At 39.1% G+C, this 23,247-nt stretch overlaps 1 protein-coding gene across 4 annotated transcripts in view; it reads right to left on the reverse strand.

Annotated features, from left to right (window-relative positions):
* The window catches only part of ZNF385D (zinc finger protein 385D), a 415,154-nt gene extending 397,103 nt beyond the window's left edge, over positions 1–18,051 (reverse strand). Inside the window, exons 1-2 of one of the 4 annotated variants that reach the window (XM_038127127.1) lie at positions 17,980–18,051; positions 16,973–17,103 (exon numbers count right to left, since the gene is read on the reverse strand). Coding sequence is in view for 2 of the 4 variants with exons in the window: in XM_038127121.1 (XP_037983049.1) it covers positions 16,973–17,144 (172 nt within the window). In the remaining 2 variants the exon portion in view is untranslated. Of the gene's footprint in view, positions 1–16,597; positions 16,851–16,972; positions 17,206–17,269; positions 17,343–17,979 lie in introns of those variants that run through there. The other 3 variants (XM_038127126.1, XM_038127121.1, XM_038127122.1) reach the window with 3 other exon arrangements.
* Positions 18,052–23,247: the final 5,196 nt, after the last annotated feature.

Raw genomic sequence — 23,247 nt, forward strand, 5'->3', positions numbered from 1 at the left:
CTGGTAGAACTGCACATCAATGCTGTCATCACTTCCAATCAGGAAAAACCCATTACCAGCTTAGAACATTGCCAAACCTTGACTGGGGTTTTTTGGTTGGTTGGTTTTTGGTGGGGTCTTTTTGGACTTTTTTTTTTTATTATTCAATATCTGTCCCTGGTGGAATTTTTTGGTGACATGGCTAAAGACTTTTTGGGAAAATTAGACTGGGAAGACATATTTTTTGCCCACAAATCTGGAAAAGATTACTGGATGTGAATGGCTTAGAAGACAGGGAGCAGGACAAGAAAATACAGGGGGGTACTGAAAGTACTTAATAAGGCTGGGATGACCTGGAGAAGGATATTGTGACAGGGAAAGCAGAAATAAGAGGCTAAGACATACACATAAGAGATTAGAATGAATTACTTTCATGTGTTGCCTGCTGTTTGGTAGCACCATGGACTGCAAGAGGCAATAAAGGATCCCAGTACCAGTCCCTGTGCTGTACTTCTCTCTAGCTCTCAAGTAATGTGAGCATTCACACACTGTCAGCCAGGGATCTGCCATTTTAACCTTCACCTCTGGTCTTTTAGGTTGATCTGCTATCAGTTTTACTCTCCTGTAGCTGCCTGTGCCTCTCAAGACTCTGCTAGCAAACCCCATCATGTACATCCTTTACACCAGCACCTGTTTTGGAGAATTTCCAGAAGTGTCACAGTGTAGCTAACGTTGCTGTTTCCACAACGTTTTGGAACCACTGGCACTCTTATGATTTACTCTGACCTTGCTTTGGTTTCCCACAAGTGCTACCCTTCCCTTACATCCTTTGATTTAGACACAAGCCCTGCCTGCCATGCCCCAAAGAGCTGCTGCAATCGAACGTCACAGTATTCTACTGCCTCTTCCCAGACTTTTCCTGTCCTTGCAACAACATTACCAGCAACAATATCAACATCTAAGAGCCCCCTAGTGACTGGCTCAATTTCCTCTGAAACATCTCAAATGCCCGGGTAATTCCAAAGACATTCTTATTTAGTGATATCTTCTGACAGATACACAAAGTTCTAGGTGCAGCTCAACTACCTCTGTGCAAGAATCATATTTCTGGATTTACAAGAGAAAAAAAAAAAAAAAAAAGAAAAAAGAAAAAAAAAAACCCACCCCAACACACCTCCATTTCAGCCTGGACTGCTCAGTAGATATATATATATATATTTATGAGTATTGACAGCCACTCCTTGTTCACTACTTGCTCTGTGTTAATTGGTCTATTGAAAGATGCAGGTCTTCTACAGTTTTCTGTCCTCTTAGAGATAAACTAAAACAAGTTGCTAAGTTAGTTATCCTGATAGCTAATCTAATGATTCCAATTTTATGTGGGAAAGCTGCCCTCATTGGTGTCCTCCACATTTTACAGATTTGATAAATATACAAACATGTGACGGTTTCACTGCATGAATTAGCTTTTTCATAAATCGTCATATTCCTACTTGGAGACCTGTCAGTTTCCACAAGCAGAGCAGAGATACCCGAAGACTTTTAGCTCAGGATTCTCATTTGCTTCCTGGCTTTGATTAAGGGAAAACTAAAATGGTCTCTCTCTGCTGTTTCAGTCTGTGATTAGGACATTTATCAAATACTTTTTTCAAATGGAATGAACTGGAATGATGACTATTGCTGACCACTGTATATTATAATCCTCTTCACTTTTTTGGTCCATTTCAATATTTCTTCTTTTCTCCATCTCATTTTTAAACATACTGCACTCGCCTTGTGCAGGCTCAGTTGTGGAATGTTGTTTATCTGGAAATAAAACCTTGTGTGCGAGGTTTTGCTGTCCTAATTCTACTGTTTTGTTAATCACAGTCTTTACTACCACACTCCTTATCACTGCTATCATATTTCTTATTTCATCACTTAACAATATTCCATACTTTCTAAAGTAAATTGTTTACTCAATAAGCTATTGATAAGCAATTTTGCAAAGAACCAACAACATTCAAGCCCTGTGCATTCAGATTTGGTCACATGCTACATTTCCCCAGAGTACATATATCTTTCTGCACACTCAAAAACCTATTAACTTACCTCAGTAAATTCCTTGGATACCTGTTCCCATTTCTCAAATGCAAATAACCACTGTGCAGACATTGCCCATAGGTCTCTGTATGTTTAAATCATTAAATTCAGCTCTTCACTCACTGCCAGAAAACCACTTACAACTGGTCGAGTCAGGCAATGCTGTATCCCCTCTCATATGGAGTTGCGCACATTCTTTTCCACAACAGGCACTCTATTCTTATCCATCAATGTTTAATTTATATATGGATATAACACATATGAAAATATATATTATACAGAATTCCAGTTTTTAGTAGGAATTGTGTTGGTTTCAGTAATAATCTCTGCAAAAAACTCGAGCAATTCATTTTCAGCTGACAGAATCTTTACTGTCTTTCACCTAAACCAGCAAAGCATAATTCCAAGCTAATTAAAAGTCAGCCACATACTGGCATGAACAATAATTGTTATCACTTTTTCCCTGAACGCTGAATTATTTGAAACTTGTCCCCATTTGTTGAACTCCACCTCAGCTTTGTATTTGCCCATACAAATTGCAATTACCTATTACCAGAAGATTTTCTTCTGGCCCATGGACCATTTGATGCTATCATGTGCTGGTAGGACCAGCTCAGTCAAAGTGTTCAGCTTCAGTGAGGGACAGATGTGGTGCTTTACTCCTACAGCAAATAATTTGGCTGTCAAGGCATACAAAATTAATTCCAAGTACAGGGGAAAAAATATACTCTCTGAAGTTAAAAAGCTTGCCAAAGGGAAAAGTAGCATTAATAAGGAACTGGTACTGCTCATTTGCTGCATGCAACTTTTCAATCTGTATCTCAAAGTTCTGTAACAGCATGTCCAGAGAGAACTGAAAAGGCAGCTGGATGAAGCTGTCAGAAACAATGACCCAATAAAAAAGGTTCTTATCATTTGCCAGTGATGAGCACTAAGACAGTCCTTCCCTACCCCCACAAAATCTGTGGGAATGTCCTAAATCAGATTCTCCCTTTTTGTCAGCAATTTCCAGAGTTCTCTTACTCATATGTACCCAAAACAACAAAGACCTCTTTCCACAGCAACATCAAGGAAAACAGCAGCTTCCAAAGAGGACAATCATCACCTGCACTTCTCCATACATCAGGTGATTGGAGTTTGGGTTTGAAGCATACAGTTAGGAGCATGGTTTCCTCAGAATCTTCTGTTCTAACTCTAAAGTTATACCCAGAAAGTTTACGATGTTTGATCTTCCTGAAGTTGTTGGCATGAAACCAAGAGAAAGCATAAATGAAAATTACAGTACTATTATATAAGCAAGTGTGGAATTTGGAGCTCATTGGGCTGAGAATTTGGACTCTCATTACAATTGTAAAGAAAAATACTGAATAATTTCACATAGATGAAAACCACCACAAATTTCTTTAAGAAAAGAAAATTAACATATATATATAAATAAATATATATAAAAGAATGTATATATATCTATATAAGAGAATTAGAAAACTCAGTAGTGTGCCAGATGGACATTTGAATACACAGGTGGCAAGAACACCAAATCCTAAAAAGGAAAGGCAAAGGCTTAAGCAGGAGGGGAAGAAATCACATTTAAATTCTTGTCAAGAGTGAAGCTTGGATTTAACTGAGGTTATGAGAGCTGAATAAAGGGGGAAGAATTTTTGGAACAGTATAGACATGGAAATCAGTTTATCATGAAAGAAGAGTGAGAGAAAGAAATAAAATACGGCAGTGTATTTAGAGTATTTTTCCTCCCAAGATTAAGTATGGGCAGACAGGCTACAATGGGATAATGCCAAAATTATAAATAAGCGTATAAAAAGTAAAGGAGAGACACAACCAGGAAAAATTACTCAAAAAAAAAATTAAAATTAACTATGACTGATTACAGCTTATTGTTTGAACAAAATTGCTTTATTCCATAGGCATGGCTAGCACTTAAGCTTGGTATGCTCATCATTTTGTGTATATCTCCAACCTTCTATTTTGAATATTTTTACCATTAATTTGACCTGTAAGACTGTGCAGAGGATAGCTTAAAAGGCAAAGAGAAAGGATTTTTCCACTTTGATGGGAAGCAAAATAGATGCAGAACTTATGCAGCTAACACACATATACAAAACAATGAAAAAAAAAACCCAAACCATGGGCAGGCTTTTGCTAAATTCAACTATTAAACATATTTTTATTTAGTTAATGATAAGGTTTTTATTGACAGCATTAAAATTATTCCAGAGTGGCTTATTTAGGAATGAAAATTATTATCCACATGTCAAATAACTATTATCTTAGATCTTATTTGGAAAAGTATCTTATCAGCCTCTAGGGAAACAGAATAATTGATATCAAGTTGATATCAAATTTATTTCCAAAAATATTAAGAAGTAGGTCACAAATAAGCCTTTTATTTGTCTTTTTAGGAGGGGGAAAAAATAACAAACATCTCACTTGTTAATGAATCCACCTGAAAATGGTCCAAAATTAGGCAGCTTTATGCTTCAAAGTTCTTCAAACTTCACAAATAAAATTTTACCTCACCAAGGAGTAAGGAGAGAAACAACAGTTCTACTTTGTTACAGACCTTTATATCAAGATATTTACTGCCATCCTATCACAGTCAAATCTGATTATAAACCAGGGATCACCAAGCAAGAGATTAAAGGCTGATCTGAGTAGACGGAAAAAATGAAATTGATGAAAATTGACCAGACTGTGTCAGTTTCACAGGAACAACCATCCGGATGGAGGGACTATTGGAATATTGGAATTACAGATATGAGTACTCTCAGTCTCTCTCTGCCTTTGAAATGCAAATGAAAACTGCTGGAATTGTTGAACAAATAGATACATATATAGATAGATATACACAGATACAGACAGATCGATCTAGTGTAAGACTCCTCACATTAACCAGCATTGTGGAGCACAGGATCAGCATTATATTAAATGGAAATCCTTGCTGATCCTTGGGCTTTTTCTGCTCTTATTTGAGAATGTTTTTCTCCATAGGCACTATATGCATTCAATTTCTGTTCTGTAAGAAAAGGAAGTACTTATTGCTGGGCAGTCTGGCGCACAGGTACTTAGGTTGCTACATAAGCACTAAGGTCATTTGAGTGTTTGTCTAACTGAAGTTGCTTTTGAGAAGCCATAGCCCAAAAAAAAAAAAAAAGAACTGGTTAGACACAAAAGACAAGAAATAAAGGTTTGTGTACATAATCTCGAATGGATGGATGGCTGAAGGGTTAAAGAGCCCTTTAAAGGGTTACAGGGTTAAGTTTTATCACTCAACAAGGAAAAGGAGTGTGTCCAAATAAAAAAATAAAAAATAAAAAAAATCCCAGTCCACTCGTCCAGATGCCACAATGACATTTGCACTTCCCAATTACTTTCTACTGATTTCACAGTCAAGCACCCCTATGGGTTGAACATGAGATGGTGCAGGACAAAAATGGACATCCTTCAGCTGCCTGATGCTCTCTGAGACCATGGTATTTCTGAGCAGGTATAAATCTATTACAGAACAGAAAGTTGTCTCAACCCCTATAAGCAAACAAAGTGATGTTTTTGAACTCTCCCCTTCCACAAACAACGCCTCAGAGAGGAAGGAGGCAGACCCACACAGAGGCACTCCATGCAGTGCCTAATTCTAATTTGGGGGCTACGTGGGCCCAAATCCGTGCCTGTTCCTTCATGCACAAGAGCAGGTGCAAGTACAGTCAGGGCCATGTCTCTTATAGCAAGCAAGAGTCTCTCCCAGAAATGTGCTGGGTGTAGGAGTAGTGGATCATCAGGACAGAGCAAGTCTAATTTCATTCTCTGTGAACTGCAAATGCAATTTCTTTTGCTGCATCCTGGGAAAAGTACAGCAGCAAAACTATCCTCCCACGGTGGATTTACCAAAGTGATTTTTTAAAAATGAATGGAAAGAGAGAAAAAGAAACCTCATGAAGAATAAAACTCCATTACCTGTATATATTTTCAATTATACTGTCTAAAATGGAGGTTCGACTCTGAAATCACAAAAGAATCTATTTTCTTTCAGCTATCATTAAAGATATTTAAAAAAAAAAAAAAAGTTCCAGGAGGGTGGGTGGTGTATCGCTACAAAGAAAGCCAAAATAATCATTTTCCCTGTCTTCCCCATCCTCCCACATTTTCCTTTATGGGTTATTCTGCTTTTACTGCCTACATTCTTCACCTGAAGTCAAACCCTCTGTTTATGGCATCACAGTGGTTGCTGTGGAGCCTATTACGATGTACAAAGCCAAAAGTGATGAGTTCAAGTTTGGACTGAGCAGTAGTATCTCATGAAATGTTTCTGAAGGAGTAGGAGATATTAAAGAAAAAAAAATAAAAACAGAATATATATTGAAAACAAAGTAATTAACTTCTTAAATGACTGTCTGACATCAATTATCACAACTGTTTTCAGATCTATTACTCCAATGGCTGTAGTGCTAAACAACACATATGGAAGCAAGCACACAGCAGGAGCAGGCACAGCTAACACAGATGGCAGCAGAGCTCCCAGCCACGCTGCTCAGTAGTGCCTGCTGTGATTGCTGCATGTCTTCTGTGGCAAAAACACACAAACAACAAAGTGTGGCAAACACAGACACGCGCTGTGCAGCGCTGCTCTGACAGTGAGAGCTCCTCATGGCGCCCTTCGCTCTGCACGTTCTTCTGTGCCAGATTCGAGGTTCTGTAAGTTATGACCAGAGAACACACATTCCTGAAAAAGCTATTAGTACACAGCAATTCCTTCTACTGTATGGGTTGGCTTCACACACCCTTTCTCAAACATAGACACGTTTTGAAAAACAACTGTTGAAGTACAAATGCTAATTCTCAAGGAACACGTAAAATATCAGAAATGGGTGAAATCCATCTTGGGATTTGCATCATATGGTCAGCCACTGCCAAATTTTCACAACTTTGGTAGCAGATAGATTTCTTATTTTTTCCCTATATTAGGAAAATCACAAATTACTTCTATTTACCAAACTAGTTTCTCGATCATCTTTTGCCCCTAGCTTTGAAACCTGAAGTACTACCAGGACTGTAGACTTCAAGGGAAACCATTGATCAAAGATTTCTGAATCGTATCTGTACTGACAGAAGTTCTTACCTATCTACTTGTTAAAAACAAAACCTGCAAAGAGCAGTGGAACAAAGATAAAATCTGATGTCAGATTTAAAGAAAACAAAACAAAAAACAAACACTTGAGGACAAGACAAGGAAGAGAAAAATTCAAAAATAATACTTAAATGGCCACAAAGCTCAATGAAAGGTCTTATTAAAATATTATTAAGCAAAGAAAGCGAGTCTCTAAACAATCTTTTAACATGAGTGCCTTGAGACTGCTGGTGGACCAATGCATCTTATTACATGACTGCAGAAGCATTAACAAATTAATTATACCAAATAGCTGAATTAATTAGGATATGTAGGACAATACCAAAAGTCAGAGTGTGCTTTTTAAAGAAAAACAGTACTCTCTTAATCAGGAAAATATATTACCAGCAAGGTTGTACTACTGCATACAGACCATGTTACATGGAGATTTCTTACATAGGAATATTGACAGAAAATTGTGAAATTTACCAGGACGTAAAGATGCAGTGGAGCTGCTGGTTCTTTGTGAAATTCCTTAAGCCAGACACAGGGTACATCCAGAGAAATCCACCCACCCTGTGGGCAGGGTGTCAAGTGAAACATCAGAACAAGCAGTCTCATTAATATCCCAAAGCTGGGACCTTGTGGCAGATCAAAAAAAAAAAAAAAATCCAAAACAAACAAACAAACCCAAACAGGACAAAACAAAAAAACACACACACCCCACACAACTTCTCCTCCCTGCCCCTCCCCATTAAAAAAAAAAAAAAAAAAAAAAAAAAGAAAAGTAAAGCATTGTCTTTCAGACTCTTTTCATAATGACCAGAGACTTCTGTGCTATAATGACACTGCAACATTTCAGTTACTCAGGTTGCCAAGACCCTTCTCATCACAAACTCTTACCTGCACTTCTCGTTTATGCACAGAGTTGAAGGGCCAGACAGCTGGTGTACTCCTCTGCACTTCTCAAAAAGTTAGCTAAGTTTCTAGCTGAACTCAGATAACAGGTTGCAAGCCTAGGAATAGTTAGAACTATTTTTATTCAGAACACTATGGATTTAGCAAATTATTAGTTCTCCATACTATCTTTTCTGGAACATCCTAAAATAAGGCAGCTTTCATTATATTTTGTAAGTGGTACTTCAGATCATCAGTGGAATCACTTTAGCACCACTTACTCTTGGTCTTATTTCTCGGAGGATGCTCGTTATCTAGAACTCCCACTTTTCCAAAATTATCAAGCCCTCTTTGGGTTTTTGATGTGAAAAAGTAACCAGTTGGCAGACTTTGTGCACTCCTTCCTTGGATGTTTTCAAGACTGGATTGAAGAAAGGCTTGGGCAACTTGATCTTATCTAACAGCTGACACAGAGCAGGAGACTGGACTAAAAATGTTCCTTAGGATGCTTCCAACCTGAATCATTCTATGTATTCCTCAGATTTCCACTAGATCTGCAGAATATAATCAGAACTTATTGGATCTAAATATTTTAACTAGATTAAGAAAAAAATAAAGAAAAAAAAACCACACAAACAACCACACAAACACCGACCACCACCATCAAACAGCCATATACAATTGTCAAAATTCATCAAGAAATAATTTTGCCACTTTCCTCTTTTTATGCTAAGAGAATCATAAAACAGAGTTTGAGTTTGCAGAATACAAAAGCCTTGGGCTAAAAATGTCCATCTGCTATCAAACTGGCATCACGTTGGTACAGGAATAAGAGGGAAAATAAGCTAGTCAAGGATGCTGCTTCAGCTTAACCCTCCCTGCAATGGAACAACTGCTCAATGCTGCTAAGAACTCTGAAAAACTCTCAGGTGTCACTTAATCGTCTCTTCTGTGAGATCATTTGAGTGCTCTCTCCCTGGAACAAGTGCCAAAAGAGAAGAATTCAGAAAGCCTGAAAAATCAGCTCCCTGATCTGGTGCACACAGCAAGCAGCTACAGTCCACAAGATCAAACCCTTCCAAGATCAGGATCTCACTCCAGTCACTGCAGTTTCTGTAAGGTGATCTTTTTCCCACCTTTACACTTGCAATACAGTCCTCTCCCAAAAATTAAAGTGATTGAGCTGGGACTAGCTTTTCAGCCTGGACATTAGGAAAACAAAGACTACCCATGCAAACAAAAACCCCAACAATATATGCTTCTGTTCTCCCCAGATTATTACCACTTCTCAATGAAAAATAACAAGAAATCCTCCACAACTGCACAATGAATAAAAACAGTGGTAAATTCTTTTTTGTTTCATTAGAACTTGCCTTTGTAGGCCAAATGCCCGAGGCAATTTAGGCTGCACCCAGCAGCACCATTAACACAAACAACTGACCATCCCTCAGGCAACTCCAGGGTTAACTGAAATCAATACCTGGAACGGGAGCAGTCCTGCCATAGAGAATATACAGAAGTCCAACGTCATCAGGACTGGAAAAGACTGTGTTTCCCTAAAGCACATAGAGTGATCTAAAAAAATCACTTTCTTCCAGTTTTTAAATGGATCTACAGGCTTCAATATATCTTGGAATTCCAAGTAGCTAGAAAGCCAAAAATTCACACCTCTAAGTTAAATCAAAATTGAATATTGTGTTCCCATTCCCTCTAATTCAGGTTTGAACATTGGAAGGAACACATTACTGATGTCAGGACTTGATTATGAAGATATCTTATATTTAAAAATGATGCAGAAGTCTTGAAACATTCTGCCCATTCCAGAACACAGCCTCTCATCTGTTTTGCAGTCCTGCTGATACGAATGTAACACAGGGGGTCCCTTGATCTCTCTGTGTACAGCTTCTCATTACAGAACCTCCTCTCACTTACCTCCTAAAAAATTTTACTCACACCCACTTCTAGTCTAGCAGCAACCATGACCTCCCACATGAAACCACAGTGACAATCAGCCAAAGAGATGAAACTGATGAGGACATCTGGTTACACTACATGAATTTACTCAATCCAACTTCTGGAGAAGGAGTATCTCTTCTCAACCTCCCATTCCTCCCCCTCACTACAAATGCCAGCAGTTTAGACAGCTCTGTAGTTTCAGAGCTTCAGAGCAATAAGTATTGAACAAAATACTGGAATGGTTTGTACAGCAAAGCGCAATGCAGTCATTGACAATAACAACTCTTTTTTCTTGCCTTTTTCCACAGGCTCTTGGGTTCATTATCGCAAACTAACAGTTCTACTTTAATCTGCCTTCAGGAGAAGGTTCTACCCACTAGTTCTTACTCCTTGTTTCTACTTTTTGATGCTTTCCACAGGAATGTGGCATCAACAACTCAATGAAAATTGGTCATAGAGAACACACAAAAAATATTCTTAGATATCACAATGCACAAGACAAGACCTCAAAGCCATCTTAAAAAGAACACATTTTACACAGTATTTTGGGCTTATTTATTAAGAAGATCCTTCAGTATTTACCTTCCAGAAAAAAGATTTTTTTCCAAGGAAATAAAAAAAAAATCTCAATTATACTACTACATAGTTAAGGCAAATGCTATTTAATTGCTCAAGGAACTGTCAGTGTAATGCCTTTTTAATAAAAGGGCATTTATTTTCAAAACACTGCCTAAATAGCAGCCCAAGTGCTGTCTTCAAGCTCACTCAAAAGGCAAGAGGTACAAATTTGCGTTTCCTGGCTCAGCCTCCCTGCCCTGTAGCCCCTTCCTTTGCACCATGCCACTTCTCTAAATTATTCAAAGAATGCCAGTATAGTTTTATTTAACTTGCTATTTAATGCTTTAACATATTAATCAGCACCAATTTAAAATCCATCAACAAAACAGAATGTATCAAAATGAACCTATAATAACAACATCCTTTGTTCAACTGTTATAGGAAATACTGCATCCTCTACACAATGTCATATGCATGAAGACAGAAAATGAAAACCATTTCAGAAGAAAGACAAGTTAAATCCTTAGAGGGTAAAGACATTCCAGGTCTGGGGATGGCTTATGCTTCTACTGCTCAGAACAGCACTGGGAATAGCTTAAATTCATATGGGAAAGCAGTCAGGAGTTGCCACTGTTCCAATCAATTATTAAGGCAACATGACAAAACAAATTCAGTGTATAAACAGACATTCCAACTGTAGTTAATGGACAAGATGATTCATTGTTTTAACATGGCAAGGCTAAATGGAAAGACAAAGGCAGAGATTTTAAACTTAATACTAGGACTGGAAACTTCCAGAAGGAAGTATAAAATGCCCTGGAGCCAGGGTTACTCAAAATATAAAATATTTTACAGTGTACTGAAATGAGATAGTTTCTATAGTTCTGTCAGAGTAATCATTTCACCTAGCTTGAGAACTTTCAACAGCAAAAGACAAATTATCAGGAAAGTGATTCTTTTTTTCCTTTCAGATCACGCTTTGTACTTCCCAGCAAGGTGACTTGAGACTCTGTCTGACTAAAACTACCAAAATATTCCATAAAAAAATAAAAGTCAGAAAAATATATCTGGGTATGAAATGAAAGGGAAGTCTTTGGTTTCTTAACTACATTTCTGTGCCAAAATTAGATTCAACTAAACATCAGAAAACTGTATTTGGAGTCTGCTTCTAAGATCAAGATGGTGGGTTTTTCAGTCTATCATAAATTAAAATTTAGAATAATCTGTGGATTTTTAGCTCTGATCTCTAATTGAGGAAGTTATAATGCTAGGTTTTATCAGTACCATAAATATCCTCTTCTGTGAAATAGGCATCCACTACGGTATCACCTTTATTACAGGGAATAATTTGAACAACAAGACAAAAAGACAAATAAGTTTTTACAAACAAAAAAAAACCAAAAAACAGAAACAACCACAGAAAGAGGTAACAGCTAGCTAGCATTTACATCAAAGGAAAAAGGGAAAGGCTAATCAAGTTAAAATACATTTGGTAAACCAACCCCTCTTGTTCTCCAGGCCAAAGCCCTTCCTTACCCATGCATTTGTTAGGAAAGCCTTGCCTTCAGAGCAAGGTCTGCATTACACAGCAAACACACTGCCTTACTAATGAGACCCCAGAAGTGGCTGAGGCATCAAAGTGTCAGTAGATGTAAGCAGAAATAACATTAATGTTCACACATTCTGAACATATAGGCTAGGAAAATGTTTCAATATTTACAACCTACCTGCAGATTATTCCAGCTGATCACAGTAAAGATGTTTACCTGCATCAAGGAGAAAACTTATATTCCTTTATATTAAGCATATACATATATACATATATGCATATATACATACATATATATAAGCCTGCATGAATTTCAGACATTTATTTTCACAAATGCTACAATAAGCCACATGTAAAAAGTGAGGTGAGAGAACTATGCCTCAAGCAAAACAGAAGATTTGGTTATGACTACCTCAACACAACCAACAACATTATTTCCCAGGAGACAAAGGAAGAAAAGCCAACAGAAAATACTGAAGCACATTCTTGAATATTTCAAGAAGAAATGTAAAAAGATGAGAACATCTGAAAGTGGAAAGCTCAAGCACAATTTGATTTTCTTACTGTTAACTGTAGAATTTTTCTAGTCCAGGAACAACCTATATGTTTGCACATATGCGTACAACTAAGTTTATTCAAGAGGAGAACTACAAACACGTTTGTAGGGCTTTTTCCTCTCTCTTCATTCTCCCAGCAGTTCAACAGAGTCGGAAGAGACCATGTCTCTGCAGCAATAATAAATTGACTTCTAGCCTTCCCACACTACAACCTTTCCATTACACCAAACAGATATGACAACAACAGTTTTTGTCTTCTTCTATGACAACTCTAGATAGGTGAAGACCAAAATTAGTCAGCAGATCCAGGTGAAAAAGTGGTCTGTGTTGTCAGAGCTCATATTCATTTATCCAGCCTACCTGGGTATAATTCAACATATTGGCATAAAACCAACTGATTTCATTGTGCTGGCTGAAGCACAAAGAACTGGCACTTCCAGTCTAAATATGGCACATTTTTTGAGCTCTTTAAAAAAAAATCAAATAAATTGAAAGTAATTGTTTTCTAAAATTTCACCTGTGTTGACAACACACTCCTATACATACATCCAGCACTATTTACTTGTGCTGTTTTTCCCTAGTAAATGTTTTTATACTAACTTTCACATAGCTTTAAAAGGGATATAAAACATTGCTTTCTCTCTAGAAGTTATTTCTGGTGACACCAAGTAATTTAAAACTTATTTCTGTTTCATAGCTTTTAGTCACAATATTTCCATATCTACTCCTCAAGGGAAGAGGTTTACTCATACAAATATTTCAAAGTTTTCTCAAGCAGTACACTAAAATATTACTTTATTTACATATTTTTCGTTATGTTACTTCTTAACATCTTCTGCCTAAAGAGAATCTGTAATAGAATTCCGACTGCAGCTATCAGTTTTCAAGTTCTTTGGAAATTTCACAGGTAAGTTGCCAATGATAACCCAACATTAAATAATTTAAAAATGGACTTTTTACAAGACTGTTAATATTCATCAACTCAACAGGATCTTGAACTTTTTGCTGGAATCTTGACAAGACTTCATTTACTGCATAGATCACAATGGGTGGAAACACTAGCTCTGCTTTATATTGCTTTACATGGTATGAAATCAAAAAACCTGTAAAACAAGAACTTTTACACATGAGATCACAAGGAAATTTTCATATTCGTGTTTTTAAATATTACAGAAATATAAAAAAGTCTCCATAAGTCCCCATGTAAAAGGTGAGAAGAATGTCAAAGCTGGAAAATATTTGTAACTTGACTCAGTTAAATGGCAGGTTTGCTCAGCTGCAACTTAATATGCACCCTGCCAATTTAGATCCTTAAGTGATGCCCAAATAAACATATCTTAATCCAAATGTACACAGAAATATTGTGCATGGTCTTCAGATGGTGTCAATCATAACAGTGCTGTTGAGATCCATAGAGCTATGACACTTTTTACCAAGGCAGGACGGCGGCCCATTGAAATGGTTTTGTAGCAAAAACAGAGATTAGGAAGAAATATTACTTCCCAAATTTCAAAGTATTTCATACAACTGTTCTCTTGTGAACAGTTTCCACCTCATTTTGATAACTGAATGCAGGCAGGTATAAATGAGTCAAACGTGTCAGTCAGTTTGCGAGCTGAAAATTGCTGGCAGCTCATATACCATAATTTCACTTTTAGCTATATCTCACTTATAACCCCTCTAATGCTTTAGCTTAAATATTTTAAGTAAGTTCTCTGTTCCTGCATGATGAATTTATCAACACTGCCTACAAAAGCTAAAATTTACTTAAAAGCCCATTCTTGGAAGAGAGAGTGTTTCTGTAACTTTGAAAATTTTGTAAGCATACTAAAGTAATATCACATCATTGGTTTTCACCCCAAATATTTCCCCATAGCACATAATCAGTATTAAGGACATGCAAATTACTCTAATGTCATTTTCACCTTACATTTGGAGCTGTCAAAGGTTAGTAAATGATCTGGTGACTAAGTCTAGTTCACTTTGCAAAGGAAATACAATAGAGTGCTTATTTTTAAGTGACAGTTGAAAGGATGCAAAGTGTATGGGCTTCAGTGTAATTCAGTGTTCTGTGTTGTTGCAGTAATTACTTAAACATGAATTCAGTATGATATGATACTTTAGAAAACATTTATAACAAGCAATCCTAATAGACTGAAGCATACCACACCTTTTTCCTTAAGGAAAACTAGAACCAAGTTATTTTATATCTCCGTAATTTAACTAATTTAATTTAGAGCTATTATGATAATACATTAATCATAGCAGCATATGCAGGATTATAAACTTTGCCACAATTGCACAGCTGAATCAGCCAAATGTTTTCAGTTTGGCCCGACACCTCACACTACACAGTCTGTGGATTCAATTCTGGCGCTTCTTAGGTCAGTGGCAAAATTCCCACTGAATTCACTGCATCCAGAATTTTGGTCTGTGTGCCTAGCTACTGTGTAATACCTACATATAAGAGGTACACAACTTAAAGGACTCCCATCAACATCAACATGTGAACCCCTACTACCAGCATTACACTCAGAATTAATAGGATAAATATTCACAATTACTTTTCAACAACCACTTTTCTTCTCTAAATGGATAACACTTTTTTTCCCCCTACAGAATTTATTTTAGAGGGGTTTTGACATCCACTGACAAAATCTTTGCTCCAACTTTTAGTCTGCTTCCTCTTTTGGTTTGTGAAAGGGGCACAAAGAAGCAAAATGGAAAAGGAGATGTTGCTGCAGAGGCACTTCAGCTCAGAAACATCCAGGTGACAGTCAATGGAAGAAACCTGAGTTAGCTTTCATTTCAGACCTGCATTTGAGTGTATTACTTTCTTAGCAAGCATTTTCTCAAAACGCCAACACCTGAGGTACCAGGCTCCCCATCATCCCAACATTTTTGTCATCAAGATTACTGAACGAGCTACAGCAACCTCTGGACTTGTAAAGAATATAAATTACTCCTGCAGCCAAATTAGCTTCTCAGGAAAAGACACGAAGTTACTTTGGGGACTAACATAAACAGTAATAAACAAACGGAAATTGATGCAGAACTCAAGCACAACTTAAGCTGTTACTTTACCCTTGAAGGATTAGGTCAGAGACCTCTGCAAACCTACTTACCCCAATAGTGGATTTAAAACCCAAGGGGGAACATACAACTAGAACAAATTCTAGTGAGATTACCAGACATTGCAACCAGATCCACAAACAGTTGGGTTTGTTCCTCAAAGCAGAGATCGGTGACAGCCGAGCAGTACAGTAAGGAAACCTACATGACAGCTTTGGCTCTGGGTAAACTGCATTCAGCGTTTAGCACACGAGGGTCATGAACCTCAACGCTTGCTTTCAATAGTTCGTGAAACACCACTCCACTCTATGTCTTCAAAGTCAGGATCTGATCTTGGGAGAACTGTCTGTGTGCTGTTTAGCCTTCAAAGAGAGCATCTGTCTCCCCGAACAAGTAAAGGGAGGAGGAGACAACAGCACACAGGGCAATATTTTCAACAGGGCTTTCTGGGCATTTAGATCGTGAAAGCCAAAAGAGATTTCGGGGACTCTTCTCAGGTTCACTGGCGTTTGCCAGATGAGAAATGCTTTCTGCAAAAATTATCAAAGAAGCCGCTGTCAAAGCAAGATGCCAAAACGCGCGCGAACACCGTTCCTCTCCTTTCGCCTCGGCAAATAAAAGACCCAAGGCGCAGCTCGGCGGAATTCGGGAGCAGGGAGCTGCTCTCCCTCCGCACCCGCTGGAGGCGAAAGGAGAAAAGGATCCCCCTGCCCCGGAGGGGTAATACAAGTCACAGGCAAGTTGGCCTCGAGGCTGCCCCGCGCGGACCTCGGGGCTCCCGTCCCACCTCGGTGGGCGCCCCGCCGAGCCCCGCCGCGGCCGCCCCCTTACCGTGCCGGGGCTGGGGCTTGGCGCCCGGCGGCTTCTCCTTCCTGCCGCCCGCCGCGCTCTGCATCCGCCAGCACGCCGCCCCCCTGCCCAGCGCGCCGGCCATGCCGCGGGCGGCACCGCGATCCCGGCGGGAGAGCGCGGGGGCGGCGGCGGAGCGCGGGACGCGCTGCCCGGCGGCGGGCGGGAGCAGCGCGGTCCCCGCGGACCCGCCTCCGCCCGGGCCGGTGTCAATCAGCGCGGGCGGGCAGCGCCCAGCCCGGGCAGCGCCGCCCCGCGCCCCCCGCCCCGCTCTCCGGGCACCGGGAGCAGCCCCGGGGACGGCACCCGCCCCCCCTGCCCGGCCGGGTCCGTGCGCCGCCGGGCCCCTGCTCGTACCGTAGGGAGGGAGAGCATCGGAGGCGGCGGCGATGCGCTCCTGGGATGAGAAGAATTCCGCGCTTGGGAAATGACAGCGCTCGGCACAAACCTCCTCCTGCCCGCCGGCAAGTCCTCCTACAGCACCTTCCCTGAAAAACATGTGTACGTTACCTCCTGCCATCAAAATCATTGGTTGTGCACACTCCTGACTCCATACCGATGAGTAACTCAACCTGAGATTCCCACTTCCCACAAGAACATGTGTGGTGAGACAACAGCCTGCCCCCCCCCTCCCTCCCTCCCTCCCTCCCTCACCTCCGCGGAGCACCCTCTTCTTCCTCGCTAGAGTCCCGTGAACTCCTCCGGCCATCGAGCTCCTCTCCCGGCTTTGGCGAGGGGCCGCCAAAATTTCTGTAGAAGGATTATTGCAGTGCAAGAAACATGATGCGCATAACTTTTGTTTGCAATCTTTGTAATAGATCCGCTTGCTTATCAAATTATAGTATTCACTGCAGCAACCCTGAAAAGTTATTCCATGGTTGATTTTTCATACAGATATATTTATATATGTGATCAGCACTTCCACAAAATGCATCCTTCTTTCTATATGGACACGGAAATACAGAGAAAATGTATGCAGAATTTGCACCGATTGAAAGAGGAGGAGGGAGAGAGAAGAAAAATAAACCCTTCTTCATGTGCCACTATATTCCATCTCTGTTTCCTTGACTTCAAGAAACTTGTGGAGAAAGATAATTAGGATTTGTTATCATCATTTTAAAACTGTATTTGGAAACTAACTCAGATCCAGGTTGCGATGTTTTAATTAATATTTCATTTTGAAAGACTCTTCAGCTTTGAAACTCAAACAGCCAAGGTGTAAAGGAGCCATAGCTGGCCCACAGCAGCACTGTTTTGTCCTCCAGTTAAAAATTATCCTCCTTCTTCTCAATGCCCATCTCCACCAAGAGCCCCTATTAAGCTCTCATCCATCCCAAGCCCCGGACGCCACCGTTCTGCCTCACCTGTGAATTGTGGCTCGCACAAGTGAGTCAGGAGCATCAGAAGTCTGCCGGAGCTGTTGGTTTTCCAACACGCTGCGCCAGGGGTGGTTTTCATTAGAGCTGAGAATGATTCATGTGAGCAAGGATCACTGACCTTGACCTCACATGCACAGATACACCCCGTGGTGATGAATGTAATAGAATAAACAGTTAGATACGACTGCTTGTTCCCTCTTGCAGTGTTGTTCTTGCCCAACTCCATTGCTCTAGAATACAAATAGTGACTCATTTGCTTACCCTCATAACACCACATTTAGAAACCTGCTATTCATCTCCACTTGAAGGGTCTCGAATAAATATACTCCCAAAACGGCTGATTTAAATCACATATATTTTTATCCCTTGACACTGTTTCTGTTGTTATTGATAAAGACTACACAAGTGGGTGTGTGGTGTATCATGTCACTGCTGAGGAAGTTTTTTATGGTGAATGGTCTTTTGTTAAATCTACTTTTATAAGAGTATTTACACAGGGGAGAAGGAAGAAAGAAAAACAAAAGGAAATACATCTGGGGATCTATCTCCTTTTGCTTAGAATAAGAAAACCCTACAGCAATTATTTGGAATGCAAATGAAAAATAGAATATAAAAGTGTTTTGTAGAGAGCAATATTTTTAAATTATGTAAAATATATATTCCATATAAAACAAAGTATCAGTGAGGAGGAAAATTCTGCAGTAGCTGTATGCAGATTTAATATTCCAGAACAGCCCTAATAAATAGGGGAAAAGAAAAATAACACTTGTACCGATCTTACATACTTAATTTGTCACTATGAAAAGAGGTTACTTTGCAGAAACTTCCGCAGCTGAAAAAACATATTTGCAAGCCCTCCTTGAAAGATTGATTTTTCTATTATCATCATCAAATATTTTTCTTTTTTAAAGAGGGAGGCAGGAGTCTTTTAAATAATATTGTTCAGTGTACTACCTGTGATTTGACAGATTGTCATGCTTCATCATTTGCTAACAAAAGGTGGAATTGATGAGAAACCTCTGTTGAAAAGGTGCAGATATAATAAAATGATAATACTGAAGAGCTACCTCTATGTTTCATACTGCCATTTCTTTACCATGGCATCATAGGTTTCAAGCTAATTTTTGTTTAGCCTTGTTTATGTTTCCTGCTCATTTAGCATTGGAGATGTACAACTGTTTCCATGTACTAACTTGGGGCTGTTTTTCCACTGGCAAATGAGTATTTGGGTGTCATATCTCTCTGTTTATCATGTTCTTTGCACATAAGCAAAAAACAGACTGGTGGTTTGAGTATGTGTTCTAAATTTTGCTTTTGCTGAACAGACTTATTCAGACCTTCACAAATAGGAGCATCGCCATACTTGCTTTTTTGCTTAGGCATCTGTTGTTTTACCTAAGAACATTATGGAAGCATTTGCAATAGTACCGGTTCTCATTGCTGAAATTAGTATACTTCCTTCCTTTGGAAAGAGAAATATACAGTACGTTCTGAGGATAAGACCTCAGATTGGGAAGGCTCAGACCAAGGTACCCATTCACCTCTAATCCGGAAGACTTGGACTCTTCTGTTCCTTCCCACCTTCCAGTCCAATACTTGGTGTCAACATCCTCATAATTTACCATTACCATGAATTTTCTCTGTTATTTTTGTTCTGATGACATCTACTTCTCCTAATCTGGTGAAATAGAGAAGAGCTAGTTGAAGAGAAAAGCAGTTCACAAAATTACACTGATTCCTTGCAGACCACCACTTGACATTCCACATGGGAATCTGTGCCCCTCCAGAAGATGCCTTGAAGTTACGAAGCATCACAAGAGATTTTGTACAAACCGCACAAAAGCTGAATAACAAGCAGCACATATTTTTCAAAATTTTTTTATTGCAGTAACTTACCTGTCTGCAGCTGCCCTACTCTGCTCTGTGCAGATGCAGAGCTGCAACAAAGCAGCTGAACTGGCACTCATCACCCGGCTTGCTCTTTCACAGCAACCTCAGCTGTTTCATGCACTGTTTTGTGTCATCCAGTGTAGGCTCCTCTTGTGCTTCCTGATGCTGGAGAAATTGGACAAACAGCAGGGTGTCTTTGGTTGCAGCTACAGCACAAGGCAAAGAGCAGGAGTTAGGCTGTGGTGGCCCTTGCCTTGACAATAGTTTGCTCCTACCACAACTTTATAATCTTCTGTATAATCTATCTGAGTCTTATTTCTTCCACGTGCCAGGGGCATGTGGAAGAAATGCACACACAAGTCCAGCAAGGATACTGTGCCTGCACACAGGGCAGCAGGGATCCCCACCAGCCCAAAACCATAAAACTGCTGCTGGCCAGAGCTGTTTGAAGCAGACTTTGAGGGTAATCTTAAGTCACATTTTTGGCTTCTTGTGTTCATAATTATCCCACAAACCTGGGGGTAGGTTTAAAGGGCTGGTTAGAATCATAGAAAATGAACATGCAATGATGACAGATCTTAGTACTAGAAGTTTGAGAAAAAAAGACAGCCACTAAAATCACGTTCAATGAAGCAGAAATAGTGATTTATCCTCATATCTACAAAATAGAATTTTTAGGTTACATATTCAAAAATTAAAGCACATTTGAAGTCCCAGAATCCTTCTTTAAAGTGTAATATTGTTTCTCCTACTCCTACAAACTAGGGAAAAAATAGATAACTGTGAAACAATGTCACACTGCAAAGCAACATTTTTGTTCTCTATGCCCTATGCTTCTTTTTACGCCTTTCTGTTCCTTCAGCTATTACTCCTAACACCAGAAAAGTTGTTTCCCAGCAAGTGGAAGTGAAGGGCTATATTTCCAATGGGTAATACAGAAGATACGATTCATAAACTGCACCTTCACGTTTCATGATGCATAGACTTTGATCCACTTGACTGCAAAAAGCAATCAAGGATCTGCCCAAAGAATCAGGGGTGCTGGATAAATGCACCAGATGGATACATATGGAAATTTAGAAAGCCCATAGGATACAACTTTGACCTTTGAGCATTTAAGCTACTATTCTAGAAGCTCAAATATTAAATGATCCTATTACAAATTGAACATCCTGCCAAAAGTCCATTTTTCCCAAACTTTTACACAAATCTGATCAGCGGGACTTACTTGAATCATAGTCTTGTCTCTGAAAGTCCTGTTGTTGCTGGACAGACTTGTCTGCATGTTTTTGTCTTTTCATTCAATATGCAGAAAAAACTACAAGATTTGTAATCTCAAGTTCATATATCCCAGTATTGATGCATGAGATATTTCCATATTTCACTATGTAACTTACAGCAGGCTGGGGAAATTGCATGTACAAATACATCACCAACACAATGAACAAACATTTAGAGATAAAAGTATGTATTTCCAGGTACCACAACTTAGCAGCTCACAAATAAACAGGGAGGTTTCTGAATGAAATAAAAGTTGCAAAGGTATATAAATTATAAAGAAAAACTGAATGTTTTCTGCTTTTTCAGGTCAGCTATGTTTCAGTGACTGAAAGATAAAGCTTATGTAAAAGAAATTTCTGCTTTCAAAGCTGTGGAATTATTGCAGGGCTGCCTCTTGATCCTTCATGTTAGCTAATGAAACAGGAATGCTATTAAAGAGGTGGAGCAAAAGACAGATAACATTTGGGATGCTCAAAATGCAGGATCCCAAGTGGACACACTGCTCTCAGGTATTTACTAGAGCTTCTCCTCTGGATACCCTGAGGAACAGGATTTTAAATAAATATAAACCAAAGTTATGCACAGGCATCTTTGAGAGAAGAATTAGAAGGTCAGTCATAAAAGGCTAAATTCAGCTTCTAATTACCACAAAATTTAAGAAATAGCTATGCTAAGAAAGTTTAAAGAGATCTTCCTTTCTACGTCTTTCAAAAATGAAACTGAATTCAGTTTAATATCAATGAATATCACAATAGAATCTGAACTAAGAACTTAGTCCCTTCAGTTGTAAGTAGAAACAGACATCTCATATGCTACCTAGAATAAAATCTTTGTCCTGCAGTGGGAACTCACCCTCAAGGTATTAAAAAAAAAAAAAAAAAAAAAAAAGGCAAGCTCTTTTTCAAGCTCTTTTTCACCTGTCTCCTTCTTAAAGGTTCAGTGAGTCCGACACAGCTTTAGTTTCTATTTGCAGCTCTGTAGGAAACTGCAGAAAACCTATTGCCAGGGGCTGCTGAATGAAGCATTACCTCTCCTGGCTGTGCATCTCCCTGCCAACAGCCACGATATCTGTAGCATCCCTCTGGCATATGGCAGGTTGCAGGAGCTTGCAGGAAACCTCATCCAGGTTTTATGGTACTAGCATCTGTGAATAGTTTGTTTGTTCTTTGTTTCTATGACCATAATTCAGGGTTTCACTCTCTCTTCCATGGGAGCTATGCTTGAATTTGGTGTCTGGGATTGAGCCCTAACTGCAGTAGCCAAAACTGCATCAAACACAGTGTATGCTAAATACTGAGTAGCATGTTAATGTAACCAAACCATACCGTTTTGTAGCTCTAATCACCCATAAAATTCACCACAGCTGCATTATATGGCTTTTCTCTGGCCTTTAGTCAGAAATCGTTGCTTTGGGTAAAGAGAACAGAGTAAAACAGGTTTGCAACTCTTAAAGATGTGTCTCAAAATTATATAATCTGGTCTGTATATCCCTCTCTACTTCAATAACCACCTAATTCTTGAAAGAATTGCTACATTAATATTTATATTGTAAATAGATATCTAAAAACTACTTTAACAAAACATTCTGTGCACTGCTTCTCTGTAACATCAAAGAAGAACATGGAAAGAAAATAAGGAAATTCCTTTGGAATTAGGTGTATGGGAGATCCCTGGTTCTTTTTCCTTTGGTTGGTTCCCTGCTAGTCAGCAAGCAACTTTTTATGTTTATAGTTGCCTTCATCATTACTCAGGTTTCTTTGCTGCTTTCATTTCCCCTAATGGAACCGTTTCTGTTCAGAAGCTATTCTCTATTCCTTTTAATTTTGGACTCATACAGTATCCAGGGATCTTTTACAGTTGAGAGGATGGGCACAACACTGTCACATTCAGTAGCAGAATTCCAGGACATTGTCACTGATAGTCTGACCATCCAACAGGACATGCTGACAAGTTCCTAGGTTATTGTGATATTACTTCATGACACCTCTGTCTCACTGCTTCCTTCTTATTTGATGTGCTATAGAAAGAGCTATCACACCACAATACAATATTTAACTTCCTTGAAACCTATTTGCTCTGAAT

The sequence above is a fragment of the Motacilla alba genome, chromosome 2 (assembly GCF_015832195.1).
Source record: "Motacilla alba alba isolate MOTALB_02 chromosome 2, Motacilla_alba_V1.0_pri, whole genome shotgun sequence".
In the NCBI taxonomy this organism is placed as follows: Eukaryota; Metazoa; Chordata; class Aves; order Passeriformes; family Motacillidae; genus Motacilla; species Motacilla alba.